Below are 17,288 nucleotides of genomic sequence, written 5' to 3' on the forward strand. Positions count from 1 at the left end.
AAGGGCCTTAAAGTAAACCTGAGACGAAAGGAGGGAGCTTCCTCCAGCCCCCTCCAAGCAGACCGCTCCCTCACCACCGCCCTCCGTATCCTCCAGTAGAGGCTGCGTAATCTTTAGCTAGTCGGACGTACTGCGCATGCACAGACTGGCTGCGTGCGCGCGCCTTCCCGTCACCCTCTTGTCGACAGCCACGGGAGCACTAGGGGGAAACTCGACAGCAGAGCGTGTGCGGGTGGACTGCACCTGCGCCAACTGGCTCCGACTGGCCTAAGATAAAGAGGCTTCTACGGGACGATCCAGGAGGCTTTGGATGGCAGCGAGGGAGCAATCTGCGTTGAGGGGGGGGGGGGGGGGAGGAGGTATGTATATGTCTCAGGTACACTTTAAGATAGCCACTAATGATCCAATCTTTTTCACACAATTTTACCAAATCTATGTAGTATAAGAGCAAATGGAGGGCATATTCACAGTGGGAGGTTGCATTGTAATGTGACGTTAAAGTCGCAATGCAGCATTACAACGCAACGCAAAAAAAAGTAGAGTAGATTAAGTGAAGCATACAGTCAATGAAAAGTATGCCTCTCTGTATCTGTTTAATGTCTGCATTTAGAGGTAACGCAATGCAAGCAGTGAGTTACCATAACGCAACATTTACAAAGCAACGTTAACGTCGCACTGTGAATGTGGCATAGGCTTAACCAGGGCCGGCCCGCTCATGAGGCGGGGTGAAACATTTGCCTCAGGCGGCAAATCTGGGGGGGCGGCACCCGCCTCTCCATGGACGCTGGGGCCGCCCGCCGAGCTGGAGGGGTAGCGGGCAGAAAGGGGGTATTGGGTCTAGTGGCAGGGAGGGGGGTCGGACCCCCCCCTCCCTCGCCTGGGTCCCCCGATCTGCGTTCCTCCTCCAGCGTAAAGTACCAGCCAGCGTGCATATGACGAACGAAGAGGCAACGGGCGGGGGAATCACTCACCTCTTCCGCGTTCCATCGCGTGCTCCACTGACGTCACTTCCGGCAACGCCGCCCACTGTATTGTAAGTGGACGGCCTTGCAGGAAGTGACGTCAGTGGAGCGCACGATGGAACGCGGAAAAGGTGAGTGATTCCACCGCCCGTTGCCTCTTCAACATATGCACGCTGGCTCACTAGCGTAGCTAGCCAGGTGCGTGGGGTGCGATCCGCACCAGGGTTCCACCATTCCACTATCAGAGGGGGTGACACCAGGTTCTGTTGCAGCAGAGCTGTGTTTTGACACTCCCCTGAAAATTATGGCTTTGTACTTTTATTACTGCTGGGAGAGGTAAAATCTGCACTCCCCAGCTAGTTCTGCAGTTGCCAGCTCATGTACCTTACAGCAGATCTGTGTTTACTTCCCCCTGCAGACAGCTGTATTGAGCTGCTCTGACCTGAGCACGTGACTGGGGCTAATGGGTAGCGTCTGCATTGCTATGCAACAAGTGAAGCTGTTCCGTGTTAACTCTGCTCCTGTCCCGATTGATTGATGAAGTTTGGGGAACGCAGCAGCTTCTGAAGCTGGATCTGAGCGGGTGAGCACTGCAGAGTGGAAGGGATAGGAAACGCAGGGTCTCTGAACACAGCAGTAAATAGAAACATCCAGTCCACCCCCTGCAATCACAGCCTCTCTCCCCCAGCCAGAAACACTCTGCAGAGGCAGCCAGTCCACCCTCTCCCCCATTATACTATGTGCACTGAATCAGGGGAGGACTGGCCCAGGGGGACGGGGGGCAATTGCCCCCCGGGCCTCCCGAATCTTAAGTAATTAGGGCCGGCCGCTGCTATACGCAGCGGCCGCAGACATACCACAGGTGACAGGTTCGCAATGGGGATCGCAACCTCGCGCGATATTTCCCGGCAAGTTGAAGTATCCAATCAAAGAAGGGGCTGAGGCGGCCGGCCGTGGTGTGCCCTTGTGCGTGGCTGCGCCTGCGGTGGATGTGAGCGGCACAAGGACACAAATAGCTTAGGTCCTCTCCGGCCCGGTGGGTTGACCCTGCTTGACTCCGCCCCCCGCCTGGAGCCATTGCCGCCCGCAACTTGCTGCTGTGCCTGCGGTGTCATCGGAGTGAGCTGTCTCACTCTTCAGCTTTCTGTGCTGGGGGGGGCTGGGGGCCTGGAGCTGTGGCTACAAGTGGCTGGCTGGAGGAGTCGGACACAGTCCTCCCCTATGCTGCTGTGCCTAAGGTGTCGTCGGAGTGAGCTGTCTCACTCTTCAGCTTTCTGTGCTGAGGGGGCTGGTGGCCTGGAGCTGCGGCTACGAGTGGCTGGCTGGCTGTCCTGGCTGGAGGAGTCGGACACTCTGGGGCTGGGAGACGGAGATGCCACCTATAGCTGCTTGCTGCTGTGAAGGAGGTGTAGGACTGAGGAGACAGGAGGATAGAGGAGGTCGGGTCCAGGTTGCCAGAGGAGAAGGTGTTTTTTATAAATTTTGTTTCTGTACTTCTTCTCCCTTCTTGTCACTGAGTTACTCACACTTTGCTGCCTGCCTGCTACTGCTGTCAAATTCAACTCTCTGCCCAGGCCAGTGCCCTCTGAGTTTTTTTTGTGTGTGATATCATCTCCATTCTGACCCTGGCCTGAGGGGGAACGGTTTTTTCTTCTTGTGGTGTGATTGGCGGCAGGGGAGGGGGGAGGCAGGCAGTTAGGCACTGTCAAATAGGTAGTTGGAGGGGGGGGGGTAGGTGTCAGACAAGTAGTTTGTATGGTGTAAGTAGCACTTATTTTCATTAAAAAAAAAAAGCCTGATAACTCCTTTAAGGTTAGGCATCAGACACAGACAGGTAGATTGTGCGGAGAAATGGGGTTAGGCATCAGGTACAGAGTGTGTGTGTGTGTGTGTGTGTGTGTGTGTGTGTGTGTGTGTGTGTGTGTGTGTGGCTGTTAGTCATCACAATTTGAAGATTTGCACACAAGAAAGATATGGCTTTGGGCTGGGGATGCTGTGAAACGGGCCTCTAGTTTGTGTTGTCCCCCCAGGCCAAAAGGTCCCAGTCCTCCCCTGCACTGAATTGTGTTGCAGGCCAGGTTTGAAGCTAAACCTAACACAGAGCAATGCAGCACCTCTAGTAATATAATGCTGCAAAGAAACAGCACACTACCACTTAGACCTTTCTGTTCCTCCTGCCTTTATGACAGTCTCTAAACCCTGCCCCATACACTGGCAGACATTCTCCCGATGTGCCCAACAGATTCTTCTCTGATCGACATCTGATCAGAGATGGATCTATTACTGCCACACACTGCACATCGACTTTTAGCATTTTTGGTATGCAGAGTATTAGTGCAGCAAAGCGTTTTCACTCACCCCTCCTCCCAGGGTGCTTCCTTCTCGTTGCTGTCATCTCCCGGTGCCCATAGTGACCCGTGAACTGATGTTGTGTGTAAATGCTCTCAGCGGGTCACTACAGGCATCAGGAGATGACAGCAGCACAGAGGAGGGAGCACGCTGGCTGAAGAGGTGAGTTAGAGTCCTTTGCTGCACTAATACTCTGCATAGGGCCCCTGGGTGTGCAGCATTAGCAGGAGAGACACCTGGGGGAGCGGTGGCAGTGGATCTTTAATAGACTTCATGCTATTTATTGAAAAGCAATGTATAGTGTGTGTCAGTGATAGATCCATCTCTGATCAGATGATGATCAGAGAGGAATCTACCTGTTGGGTATGTCAGGAGAAAGTCTGCCAGTGTAAATCTTCATAGTGTGCTACTATGCATGGCCAAACGTGCGCCTGCACAATATAGCCATGCTCATTTGGTCTGGTATTGGATGTGGTTTTTTTTGGGGGGGGGAGGGGGGGTGGTGTGACGCCATGTATTTCCGCACCGGGTGACGCCAACCCTAGTGACTCCTCTGCGCTGGCTGGTACTTTACGCTGGAGGAGGAGCGCAGATCGGGGGACCCAGGCGAGGGAGGGGGGGTCCAACCACCCACCCCGCCGCTAGGCCCAATACCCCCTTTCTGCCAGCTACCCCTCCAGCTCAGCCCCCCCCCCCCCCCACGGCTGGGGGGGGGGGGGGGCGATTTTTTCTAATTTTGCCTCAGGCGGCAAAAAGTCTAGGGCCGGCCCTGGGCTTAACATTACAGTGCGTTATGTGACTGTGAATGCGCCCTCAGTGACTATGGAATGGATAATTTAGGAAGTCCCTTATATTACATGTAGAAAGAAAAGTAACCACCATCAGTCAGTAATTCTGTTTACTGTTCTTTTTTCACTGTCAGTAACTTTACCATCAGCTTTTCAATATACTCCTTTACACTCCTTCTGGCAACGTATACTGGAGGACAGGGATGGTTCTAGCTACAATGGGGCCCATGGACAAAAGTAGCTTGGGGGACCTCTGCAACCCCTTTTTCTACGCCACTGGCAGAACCTCTCATTTATTTAAACTGCTCACCACCAAAGTGTTATGTCCTTGTAGCGGTTATGGCAACTTGAACTGAAACAATGCCACTTAAAACGGAAAGCCAGAGGCTACCTAATTCTGCAATGAAAGGGAGAAGGGGGGGCCTTCATATTAACATCTGAAAGTGAGAAATAAATCAATTTAAAGAATCAGGATAAAGTATAAATTTGATTAAACACATTTTTCAGTAGCAAAAATACATATATTTACATAAATCTGCACATCAGTCCTGAAAGAAGGACACATGAGGAAGACAGAGGGATTTGGCTCCCGAATAGGGGCTTTCCCTCTGATAAAGCCAAAGGTACAGTTGGGAGCCATGAAAGTGTCCTGCAGTATAACTGAAATACTGATAGAATAGGGCGAATCACTGTCAGTTCAGTCAGTGGTGCAGTCAGCGGGAAGCGCTCTCTCTCGGCACCATCTGCCCCAGCACGTGTCCTGATTCCCCATGGTGTGTCTATTCACACCTGGCCATGTGTAGGCTGAGGACAGTCCGCCACCTCTGTGCCTCCCCCGCTGTGGAGGGAGGAGCTGCATCAGACACAAGTAGGATAAATGCCCATAGCACAGATATTCAGGGGATGGAGGACAGGATACAATGGAAGCTCATCGCCAGTCGGGAGAGCGGAGGAGGAGCGCCGAGACTACTGTGGCTAACGCTGCCAGGTCTGTCATATTCATATGTATGTAATGTAGCCTGCTTTACTGTCATATTGCTTCACTATTCAACCAAATACAGAACCGAGAAACAGCCTTTACATATCATCTGATTCTGATAGGATATTATCAGAGCAGCGTTGTTTCAGCATCTTACTGTACGAAAAACAATACCTATAGGGAAAGCGATGTGAGCATGCATTGCATTTGTAATGTGTATGTGTTCAGATTTCCAAATGCAGCAAACTATGACATGGTGCATTAGGCTTAAACGGTGCTGAAACACTGATGTTCAAGTTATTATGCTATGTTCGTTAATATAATCGCCTTAATTTATGATTTACTTATTTATTTGGCAATAGTAGAACTGTCATTTCTGTAGGAGCTCATTTAGGTCTCCTACAGAAAAGGTCTCATGTCCACTGTAATGCCTAGTACACACCATGCAATTTCCCATTAGATCCCGTCAGATCAAGTTCAGTTGACAAGTCCAATTAGGTTTCTGATCGATTTTCCAAATGATTTTGTACAGAAGTGATCAGAAACTAGAATGGAAAACCGATTGGATCGGACCTGTTGGAAATTATCGACTTGACCCGTTGATCTGACGTAAAATTGCATGGTGTGTACCAGGCATAAGAGTCGGTCGGCTGCAAGATTCACAACTTTAAAGCAGATCTAAAGTGAAAATAAACTGATGAGATAGACAATTGTATCTACAGTCCTAATCCTAAACAGGGCTGTCTCTGAATCCCATAGTCTTAAAGTGTCCATACATCTAGCAATTTGGCGGCCGATCAAATATCCGTTTCCATAATTATTCTCAAATCGGATGCAAACTGGTGCATCCACAAGCATGCCCGAAATTGCTCCAATGTATCGATCGTGCATGTTGGGAAATGTTGGGCCGAAATGGTCGATTGGGTGTGCAGCAGTAGCGGTGTGAAATATTTGGAGGAGCGACAGAACCCCGGTGTTCTCTCCCCAAATGTAAAAGTGCTCCCTGTTCCCACGCATTAAAATACTTTACCTGTCTGCTATCCCTGCTGCAGTGCCCATCTATCCTCTGCTTTTGCATTGCCGCCGGCTACTGGCTTATAGCACACGGGGCGCTATAGCGCATGGGGCACCGCAGCAGGCGACAGCAAACAGGTAAAGTATACTAATGCATGGGGGCACATGTATATTACAGGGGCAGCAGTGGATGCAGCAAGGTGGCATAACAAGACCAATTACGAAGATATTTCATGCTGAAATCGATCAGGAATCGGCCTGCACTGTATGAGCAGCCAATGGATCTCAGAAAGAGACATGTGTCTTTGTCGAATCTGCCTATCAACCAGAGCCGGATTAAGGCTAAATGAGGCCCTAAGCAAAGTAACTGATTTGGGCCCCCCCATCATGTCGTAATAAAATTAGAAGATGCAGCTGCACAGCAATATGTTGCACACACCGGGGCAGCCGAGCTACTGGTTGCTATGGGCAACAGCCCGCTTTCCTCTGTGGGTGCACAATGCAGGGAATAGCAGAAGCAAAATGCAGAGTGAGAGATGAATGGCTGGGGCATTTGCACTCAGGGGCTGGGGAACCCCTGTGAAGAGGGCGCCAGATATCGCAGCAGCAGCACTTTCTCCCCCTGCATCTCCAGCCTAGCAATAGCAGAAAGCTCTGGACACTGCCAAACCGGAAGCCGTTCCCCAGACCGAATTACATAACCACCCCCACCACCGAATAACCGATTTCCTCCCAAACTAGACAGCCACCATGCAGCCTCTATCCCAGTGAATACGATAGTCCAGCAGAGAAGGCAGCCGCAGCGGGGGAGAATGACAGCACCAGATGACTCACATTCACCTATTGCGATCCAAGCAATAGAGGTCCCGTCATCCGGAGCCCAACTGTCTCCTCTAGAGTGCTGCCGCTCTGTTACTACTACTATTACTACTTCCTACTTCCTGTCTGATCTGAAAATCAGGAAGTTCAGAGCGAGCGGCTGCACTGTAGAAGAGACAGATGGGTTTCAAATGAGGGGATCTCTATCGCTTGGATCATGGATAGGTGAGTGAGCGTTTGCCATCTGCTGCTATCATTCTTGCTGCAGCGCATAGTAGCAGGAGGGAGACCTAGGAGGAGAGCCTGGCTCTGAAGACAATCAGCAGCGCACGGCATCATTTGACAAGACAAATAACATTTATATCGCGCTTTTCTCCTGGCGGACTCAAGGCGCCAGAGCTGCAGCCACTAGGATGCACCCTATAGGCAGTAGCAGTGTTAGAGAGACTTGCCTAAGGTCTTCTACTGAATAGGTGCTGGCTTACTGAACAGGCAGAGCCGAGATTCAAACCCTGGTCTCTTGTGTCAGAGCCCTTAAAGGGACTCTGAGCAGTGCCTGTGGGAATGCCTTTAAGCATACCCACAACTAATTAATTACATCCTCACGCCTACCAGCATGATGTTTGTAATTATATCTCCCTGGGTTCCTTATATTTCATTCTATTGTGCTGAATCGAGCTGCCGACTTTGGAGAAAAGTCATCCTGTGTAATACACTAACTATGGAAAGATGCATATCATTTTGAAGCTCTCTTTCTCCTCTTTCCAATGATAGATAAACTGCAACCCTACGCCTTTTAGTTTTCGCTATTTTCGCAATTTTTTCGAAATAGCCGTGGCCATGATTTCGATAGCGAAAATAGTGAAAACTAAAAGGCATAGGGTGGCGGTTTATATATCATTGGAAAGAGGAGAAAGAGAGCTTTAAAATGATATGCATCTTTCCATAGTTACTGCAGTGCTCAGAGTCCCTTTAACCATTATACCATCCAGCTACCGCTGACAGGATGACGAGGGCTGGTTTATGTGCTGATGGGGCCCCTTTGACTCTACATGGGGCCCCAAGTGACTGCTTTTGTTGCCTGGTCGGTAATCTGGCCCTGCTATCAACCTTGGTGTTGAAGCAAGGGGGGAAGGGGGTATTGAGCCCACTGTAGTCCTGGCAACAGGAGGACCAATAGCTCAATAACCCCTTTGTCTGTATAGGAATGACCATGCAGCTTAGCCATTCCGAGTGTGCCTACCCTTATGGGCCACTGGTCCACATGCATTGTCTAGCCACTAACCACATACTACCTGTAGCCAGTCTAAAGACCCATTTCCCCTGTTTTCCAGGTGTGAGAGAATGTGGAGACCTTGGCATAATACAGCAGTGACATCAATGGCTGCACAGCACCTGCCTATCACTTTACAGCAGGTAACGTCTGTGAAGTGTTTTTTTTTTATTTTATTTTATTTATTTTTTTATTGTAGTACATTTAAGTTGTGTTATGGCTGGATCAATACCTGAACTGTTTTATAGGTGCAATCATTATTATTTTCTACATCTTATTACAGTTAATACTGAATTTCTGGCAGTAAACTTAAAAATATATTAGAGCTTGTCACTTTGCCATAATAGCAGGCAACAGTGTAACTGTATGTTTCATAAGCCTACAGAATCAGGGTCATATTGCAAGGAGGAAACACAGTAGCCAGACTTATTGGCACATGCCCCCAGGGTGTCTTATGGAAGGAAGTGTGTCTTGAACTACAGGGGGACTGGACACTTGACAGTTGAACTTTTAGGAAGCTGCCAGTGGTGTTGACCATGATTTCATAGGCTTAAAGCAAACATGAACTGAGAGGGATATTGTTGTTATTATAATTTATATAGCACGGAAGCCAATTAACTTATCTGTATGTTTTTGGGATGTGGGAGGAAGCCAGAGTGCCCGGAGGAAACCCACACAGATACAGTGAGAACATACAAACTCCTTGAAGATGTTGCCCTGGCTGGGATTTGAACTGGGACCCAGCATTGCAAGGCGAGAGCGCTAACTACTACGCCACCTGATATAGAGGCTGCCACATTTAGTTCCTTTTAAACAATGCAAATTGCCAGGGTGTCCTATTGATTCACTGCCTCTAATATGTTTAGCCATAGACCCCAAACAAGCATGCAGATCAGATGTTTCTGACTGAAGTCTGACTGAATTAACTGCATGCTTGTTTGTTGTGTGATTCAGACACTACTGATGCCTGAAAGATCAGCAGGACGCCAGGGAGCTGGTATTGTTTAAAAGGAAATAAATATGTCAGCTTCCATATCCCTCTCGCTTCAGGTGACATTTAAAGGGTACCTGAAATTAAGAAATAGGGTATATTTATACTTACCTGGGCTTCCTCCAGCCCCATGAGGTGCGCTCTATCCCCTCTCCGACTGCTCCCTTGTCTTCCAACCACCCCCGGTGATCTGGTCAGTCGTAGCTAGTGTGCATGCGCAGAAGAGCATGGATGACCAGATTACCAGAGCTGATTAGAAGATAACGGAGTGGTGGGGGAGGACACACCTCATGGGGCTGGAGGAAGCACCAGGTGAGTATAAATATACCCTATTACTTAATCTCAGGTTAACTTTAAAGTGAAAGTGATATACTTGTGTGTTTAGAATGAGTGCAATATACTTAAAGAGAACCAAAGACGAAAACACATATTACATTTATACATACCTGGGGCTTCCTCCAGCCTGGATCGTTCCCACGCCGCCGTCCTCCGCCGCCTCTATCGGCGGTACAGGGTCATATCACTTTCGCTGGATGCGGTCAGTTGTACGCATCCGTAGGGACTCCCCCCATCTTGCCTGCACCTGCTTTACACATGCGCCTGCGCAGTACGGAGGGAGCGCACTGCGCTTGCGCCAACTGGCTCTGACTGGCCGAAGTGAGGGTACCCGGTACCGGCGATAGAGGTGGCGGAGGACGGTGGCGTGGGAGCGATCCATGCTGATGGGGCTGGAGGAAGCCCCAGGTATGTATACATCTATTATGTGTTTCTTCTCTGGTTCTCTTTAAAGGGAACCTGCGCCAAATGGTTCAAAAAAGAGGTATTTACCTGAAGAGAGGGAAGCCCCAGGATCCTACTGACACTTTCCTCCATGCTCCAATGTCCCCCCTTACTCAGCGCAGTCTCTCCACCACATCTGGGCCGTGCACCTCTTCTTCCATCAGCATGGCCGTACAGTAGCCACACATGCGCTGTAGCACGGAGCCGCTCGTATACTCACCTAAGAGGAGGGAAGGCTCTGGATCCCTTAATTCCATGGACCTCTGTTCCAATCTCCCGCCGACTGTGTCTTTGGGTCTCTACGGAAGTACTCGGGTCTCGGAGGACTTCTGAATACGTACGGCTCCATACTGCGCACGTGTGAGTACAGAGCCGCTTGTCTTTGGAAGTACTCAGAGACCTAAGTACTTCTGTGGCCTTCTGAGGAGACCTGAAGGCCTCCTCAACATTAAAGTCAAAGACTGGGACGGTTTGTCCAGCAGTAGAACTAGGAAAAGCAAAGAGGAACGGGAAGGTTCTAAGGGATCCAGAGCCAGGTGAGTAACTTTTTTTTTCTAAAGGCATAGTTTATAAGGGAATGAAGATGGCAGCCTGCATATTCCTTTCATTTTGGCTCGGTTCACACTGGGGCGTTTCATTGCGTATGCTGTAAAAACAAGATTGCAACAGAGGGGAAAAATCACATTGTGCATTACACATGCAATCCGACGCATACAGTTAATGAAAAGCATGCATCTCTGCAACTGTACATACATACATCCATTATCGAACAGCATGCCTCCGTTGTGCCAACTGAATAGTTAGCATTGTGGTAATGCTAACTCTTCAGTGTTAATGTACCATCACAAAACATGTTAGAAATGTGAGTATATTGGCTGACGCACTACATCACAACACCCTGATGTGAGCATAGCCTTCATGTTCCCTTTATAATGCACCACAACACCCTGACGTGAGCATATCCTTCAGGTTCCCTTCGTAGGCCGACACAACGCCGTGATATGAGCAGTCTTCAGGTTCCCTTCGTATTGCTCCACAACACCCTGGTGTGAGCATAGCCTTCAGGTTCCCTTCGTAATGCACCGCAACACCCTGATGCGAGCATAGCCTTCATGTTCCCTTTATAATGCACCGCAACACCCTGATGTGAGCATAGCCTTCATGTTCCCTTTATAATGCACCACAATGCCCTGATGTGAGCATAGCCTTCAGGTTACCTTCGTAATGCACCGCAACACCCTGATGCGAGCATAGCCTTCATGTTCCCTTTATAATGCACCACAATGCCCTGATGTGAGCATAGCCTTCAGGTTACCTTCGTAATGCACCGCAACACCCTGGTGTGAGCATAGCCTTCAGGTTCCCTTCGTAATGCACCGCAACACCCTGATGCAAGCATAGCCTTCATGTTCCCTTTATAATGCACCGCAACACCCTGATGCGAGCATAGCCTTCATGTTCCCTTTATAATGCACCACAATGCCCTGATGTGAGCATAGCCTTCAGGTTACCTTCGTAATGCACCGCAACACCCTGATGTGAGCATTGCCTTCAGGTTCCCTTCGTAATGCACCGCAACACCCTGATGTGAGCATAGCCTTCATGTTCTCTTCATGTTCCCTTCGTAAGCCACCACAACGCCGTGATGTGAGCAGTCTTCAGGTTCCCTTCGTATTGCACCACAACACCCTGGTGTGAGCATAGCCTTCAGGTTCCCTTACAGTTTTAAATTAAAAAAAAAAGTTATTTTGGCTACTATGTTATTTGGCTACTATTTATTCAAACCTCTTTTGAGGTTTTACAACTGTCTTTGTCTACATGTGGGAATTACCTGCACTTCCTGACTTGACAGAGAGGAGGTGAGTCTCACCAATAGGGAAAAGATGGCAGCAAGAACATTTTTGTATTATGGGGAATAGTTAAACCCTTTGTCATTATATTACTGTCCCTCATTTCCTTTTCCCAGTGTCATCAGGTGTGTGGATATCCCAGGAGCAGGAATAAGTGGATCCAACCCTAATATCCAAAGCTGTAACACAGGTAGTCCCCGGTTAACGAACGAGATAGGGACTGCAGGTTCGTTCCTAACCTAAATCTGCTCTTAAGTCAGAATATTGTGCGATATCTGTCTCCTGTACCTCCTCTGAGCCCCCTGTGCCTCCAGCGTCCCCCTCTGTGTCACCTCTGCCATTTGTACCTGCTTATACAAGTTAAAAAGCCATTTTTTCTTAGATTTTTTTTAAATCGATTTTCTCAAAAACTACAAGTCCAATTTAAAAAATTTTTTTTTTACTTGTTCCCATGGAAATGGAGAATCCATGCCGTTCGTATCGGCGGGTCATTTGTAAGTCGGGCTTTGCTAAGTCAGGGACTACCTGTATACTTATTGTTTCCTGATTGAATTGATTACGTTACTAATGCCGAGTATATTTTGTTTGACATTTCATGTCTTGGTGAGTCTGATGTATCATTTGTCTTTTGTCCTCAGTGTCCATGTGGGTCAGATCTGGTAACCAGCAGTGACCAAGTGAAGCTGCCAAGCTTTCAGCATCCTGTTAAGTAAGTAGTATGTGCTGCATGTATCTATGTCACTGCTTTTAGATAAGAGATAACAAGAGGTGACACATACAACATACTACTGTATTACAGTACTTTATACATATTTTACATGCTCTGGGTCATTTTATAGATTTGAACCCGGAATCATTTAAATATACGGTATATGTATAATGCCCCCTGAAAATGTCTACAAGGCCTGTCTGTTTAAATTGAACAAGTCCACAAGTGCCAATGTGTTTACATTGAGCCTACACCTTGTACATTATGTACCTGCAAGGATCTTCAAATTTCTGTTTACCCGAGAATCTGTTAATACATGGTGTACCAGCAGGTCACACATTTCCTACTCTGCACATAGCCTCACCCTGTCTGTGCAAAGGAAACTATTTGGCAGCAGATATACATTGAAGCTGGATTCACAGTGGTCAGTTGCATAACACACGTTATAACGAGTGTGAACTGCAAAGCAGACTGGACATAGTACTGCAAACAGGTCCATATAATTGTATGGGCAATGAGTTTACATACAGAATTATTCTGCAATGCAACTGAGCAGGTTAATGTGAGGAGCGTGAGCAGTGCGCACGCTACATGCGGTAGTGCAGTGTAGCGTGCGCTGGTATCTTACTCTCACTCCTCGGTAATAATGGCCGCCGCACTCATCCCCCCTCGTTGTAGGACATGATCCTGGCGCTTTGATTGGCCAGATAAGCTGCCTGTCAAGCCCCTTATCCGTTGCAACGTGGTACAATGGACAATATATATCCACATTGGAATGCAATTTTATCTCAATGGCCCTTTCACACTACCACATTTGCTGTGCAGTGCGATGAATTCCGTCAGGGTAACACACTTCATGCTGTGTGTTACTGGGCAACACACATAGTTCTGGGTGCTGCGCAATCATAAGTCTATGAATTGTAGGCTGCACTGTATTTGTTGCATCGCATAGAAACCGTGCAATGTGACTTTCCATCCTTTTTTTCTGGATGCACTATGTAATTGATATAGTGTAAAAGAAATGTAAGAGCAGAGTTGCACTGAGGCTGCCATTCTCCTCCCTATGGCTGCAATATATAGGTATGCCTATTCTGCTGACATGGCAATTACTAGGCCCTGTAGCAAAGCTACATACACACTCGCCTAAAATCACTGGTTTCCCCTTCAGCAATCCACTGAGTTGTCTGTCCTTCTGTCCCCTATTCATATGATAGAACGGGCTGACCAGCAGAAGGATACGCATCTTATTTATATAATGATTGGGAGTAAACTGTCACCTAAAGTTATCACAAGAGATGATTTCAGGTAAGCTGTGATTGGTTATTTAGTGCAGCCAGAGGGAGGTGACCAGCAAACGCTGTTCTCAATGTTTATCTGCTGCAATGCATGTCACAGTTTTGTTTTTTTTTCATTGTGAAATAGTTGTACAGATGGCCTTGCTGGGGAGCTGCAGTGTCCCATATGTTTGCAGATGTGTACATTTTCACATAAAAATGAAATAAAATTGCAATTGTCTGATAGAGGTGAGGTTCTGAATTATATCCCAGCATTTTTATATGTGAGATCATTGCAAACTCCTCCTCCCATATCACATTAGTAATCAGGCTGTGGTACCAGAAGGTCATGGGGAGATTTCTTGCTAGAGCAGCTAATGGCCCATACTCACGAGGGACAATTGTCGCCGCAACACGCGGGGCGCGCGTGTTGCGGCGACAGGTCGCCCGTGAGTATGGGCCGCGCGCACACCGAACTGTCGCCCGGAACGGGCGCGCACCCCGAACTGTCGCCCGTCGCTGAAGTCGCCAGGCGATTGAAATGTTCAATCGCCTGGCGACAATCGCCGCGCAACTCCGCTGCAGCTGTCGCTAGTCCGCGTGAGTACGCGGACTAGCGACAGCAACCTCCATTGAGGTACGCAGAGCTTCCGGCGAGCTTCCGGCGGCGGGAGGAGGAACGTCGGCGACAGCTGGTCCCTCTTCCGCGTGTGTACGCGGAGGGACCTGGCGAGGAGCTGTCGCCGGCCTGTCGCCCACACGCTCACGTGTGCTGGCGACAGGCCACTTTTACCGCCCGTGAGTATGGGCCATTACATAGGGAATGGGACCATATGCCATTGCCCCCTGATCTTCCTATGGAACCATTGTGCAAGTCACACTTTGGTTAGACTCAGGGAGCCAGAAAGTTAGATTTGTGTCCAGAAATTCATTTATCCTTTAAAGCATGTGCCAGAAGAAGAGCATTGGAAGCTCAGGTTCACCCTCCCAGATTTGTCATCCTTGGTAAAGGAGAAACAAAGGGTAGATCATTACTTACAGTTTTCATATTTGATACAGGTGTTCCAGAGAAATTCTCTTTTGGAAAGTGAGTCACAGAGCCACCACCTCCTCCCTCTGCCAGGGCCGGAGCTAGGCTTAATGGGGCCCTGGGCAACGACATGGGGCTTCCCCCTTCCCTTAAAGAGAATCTGTATTGTTAAAATCGCACAAAAGTAAACTAACCAGTGCGTTAGGGGACATCTCCTATTCCCCTCTGTCACAATTTCGCCGCTCCCCAACGCATTAAAAGTGGTTAAAAACAGTTTTAAATAGTTTGTTTATAAACGAACAAAATGGCCACCAAAACAGGAAGTAGGTTGATGTACAGTATGTCCACACATAGAAAATACATCCATACACAAGCAGGCTGTATACAGCCTTCCTTTTGAATCTCAAGAGATCATTTGTGTGTTTCTTTCCCCCTGCAGCTCTCATGCACTGAAGTGTCAGGCTGCTCGTTTCTTCCTGCAGAGTGCAGACAGCTTTGCCCTTGTCTGTAATTCCTCAGTATGTGAAAGCCCAGCCAGCTCAGAGGACGATTTATCCAGTTTGTAAAAGAGAAGAGAGAAGTTGCCCTAATCTAAATAACACACAGGCAGTGTGCATAGAGGGGCCAGGAGGGGGGCGTGCATAGCAGAACCACAACACTGAAGAACTTGGCAGCCTTCCAGACACAGGACGACAAGTCCGACAGGGGAGAGATAAGCTGATTTATTACAGAGATGGTGATATTAGAAAGTGCTGCAGTAAGCCAGAGCACATTATAATAGGTTTTTGAACTTGTAGGATGATAACAAACAAGATGCAATTTTTGTTACAGAGTCTCTTTAAGTGTCATTAGGGGACACCCAAAGTCCCCCCACTCCAACCTCCCCCAGTGTATAGTGGACCACAAGGTACCGTGCAGAGTATTCGGCAGTGGAGCGACTCACTTGTCCGGCTATCATGCTCCTCCATCAGTCTGTGCACTCCCCATCTTTAACCCTGCCAGTGCCTCATATCACTGATACGGCGCATGTCACTTATGTGACTGAAAAGATTCAGCCAGAGTGAATGCAGGTGGGGAGAACGGAGACTGATGGAGGCGTGCGCCGGCCAGACAGGAAAGCCGCTCTGCTGCTGAGTAATATGCAGGGACTGCAGGAACCACTATACACTTAGGGGAAGACCTGGGGAGCTGTGACAGCCAGCTCGGGGGCCCTGGGCAATTGCCCCTTTTGGGCCTATGGAAGCGCTGACCGTGGCCCTGTCCTCTGCTCCTGACACCGGCCCTGTCCTCTGCTCCCGGCACCGGCCCTGTCCTCTGCTCCCTCCTGTGGGCAGTGTCCGCTCTGCGCTCAGAGGAAATGACTGGCTAAAAATTCCTCCTGACTCCTCCCTGACTACTTCATGTGAGTGATAATTGGATAGGAGAAAGGATTTGGACAGAACACAGACCACTAGTCATAGAGGTAGACACAGGCTGAACTACATGGAATAACTGACTAATCGTTGTCAAATAAAAGTGGAACTCTTTTATGTTATCAGGGTTTGCTCATCACATACCGGTAAATGCTCTGTCATATAGTATGCTGAATAACATAGTCTTTTTCTTTTCCGTCTCAGGTTATTTTGGCCCAAGTCCAAGTATTATGACTTTCTGTATCAGGATGCGGAAGAATTGCTGAAGAACTTTCCTGTCCAAGCTACTATTGTCCTATATGAGGAGTCTGACAGTAGCAGTGGCTCTGAGGATGAAGAGAGCACTGACAATTAAATGCACCCAGTGTATTACAGACTGTAAAACATGCCATAATGCGGGATGTAGAGTTCTGCTCCATGCAGGCTAGTCTCCACAAGCTTCACTGAAGATCTGCCAGTAGCAGAGTACTGTGTGTAAATGAGGTGTATGAAGACATTGCAGCTACAGCTGATGTTGTCCTCTGGATAGCATTACATGCATCTTTTTTTATATCTGATCTCCAGGTGCTCACTGATGTGTGCCCATGAAGCAGACACTGAGAGCAGCCATGGTAATCAATCCATTTCGTTACCATTTGATGAGAGGACTAAAAGGGGGCAGCATTGGCCTTATCTCATATCAAATATGCTGACATCAGATTTATCGGATGAAAACAAAATGTGTTATGAGAAAGATGATAAAATGCAAGACTAAGTTAACACATTCAATAGGAAATTCATTTAAATTAGTTAATTAATTATGCATTATGCATTTTGTTTAAAAAAAAAAGCTTTTTTTTGCAAAATAAATGCAGGAAAATGATAGATGCTTCAGTTCCTATATATCCACGTCATCCACCGCAAACTCCACTGCCTGCATATGCAAGCTGGAATTATTAGCATTACATTGACCATATGTAGTACCTACTAGAGACTGACAGCCGCAGTGGGCTATTGGCCTGGCTGCAACTGACAGAGCAATCAGGGCCCTTTCACACTGTGTGCACTGCATTCCATTG

General features: G+C 48.1%; 1 protein-coding gene across 1 annotated transcript; it reads left to right on the top strand.

The window, feature by feature from the left end:
- Nucleotides 1–1,432: 1,432 nt before the first annotated feature.
- Nucleotides 1,433–16,985, top strand: RIPPLY2 (ripply transcriptional repressor 2). Its single transcript, XM_068279383.1, has 4 exons — nt 1,433–1,545; nt 8,246–8,327; nt 12,444–12,514; nt 16,435–16,985. Exons 2-4 carry the CDS (start codon nt 8,256–8,258, stop codon nt 16,583–16,585), a joined length of 294 nt encoding a protein of 97 aa, XP_068135484.1. The 5' UTR covers nt 1,433–1,545; nt 8,246–8,255; the 3' UTR covers nt 16,586–16,985.
- The last annotated feature ends 303 nt before the right edge of the window (nt 16,986–17,288 follow it).

The sequence above is a fragment of the Hyperolius riggenbachi genome, chromosome 4 (genome assembly GCF_040937935.1).
Source record: "Hyperolius riggenbachi isolate aHypRig1 chromosome 4, aHypRig1.pri, whole genome shotgun sequence".
NCBI lineage: Eukaryota > Metazoa > Chordata > Amphibia > Anura > Hyperoliidae > Hyperolius > Hyperolius riggenbachi.

Coding starts and splice junctions, on each gene's coding strand:
- RIPPLY2 (XM_068279383.1), top strand. CDS start 8,256: ATGTGGAGACCTTGGCATAATACAGCAGTGACATCAATGGCTGCACAG. Junction 8,328..12,443: donor TGCCTATCACTTTACAGCAG/GTAACGTCTGTG, acceptor TTTTGTCCTCAG/TGTCCATGTGGGTCAGATCT. Junction 12,515..16,434: donor AGCTTTCAGCATCCTGTTAA/GTAAGTAGTATG, acceptor TTTCCGTCTCAG/GTTATTTTGGCCCAAGTCCA.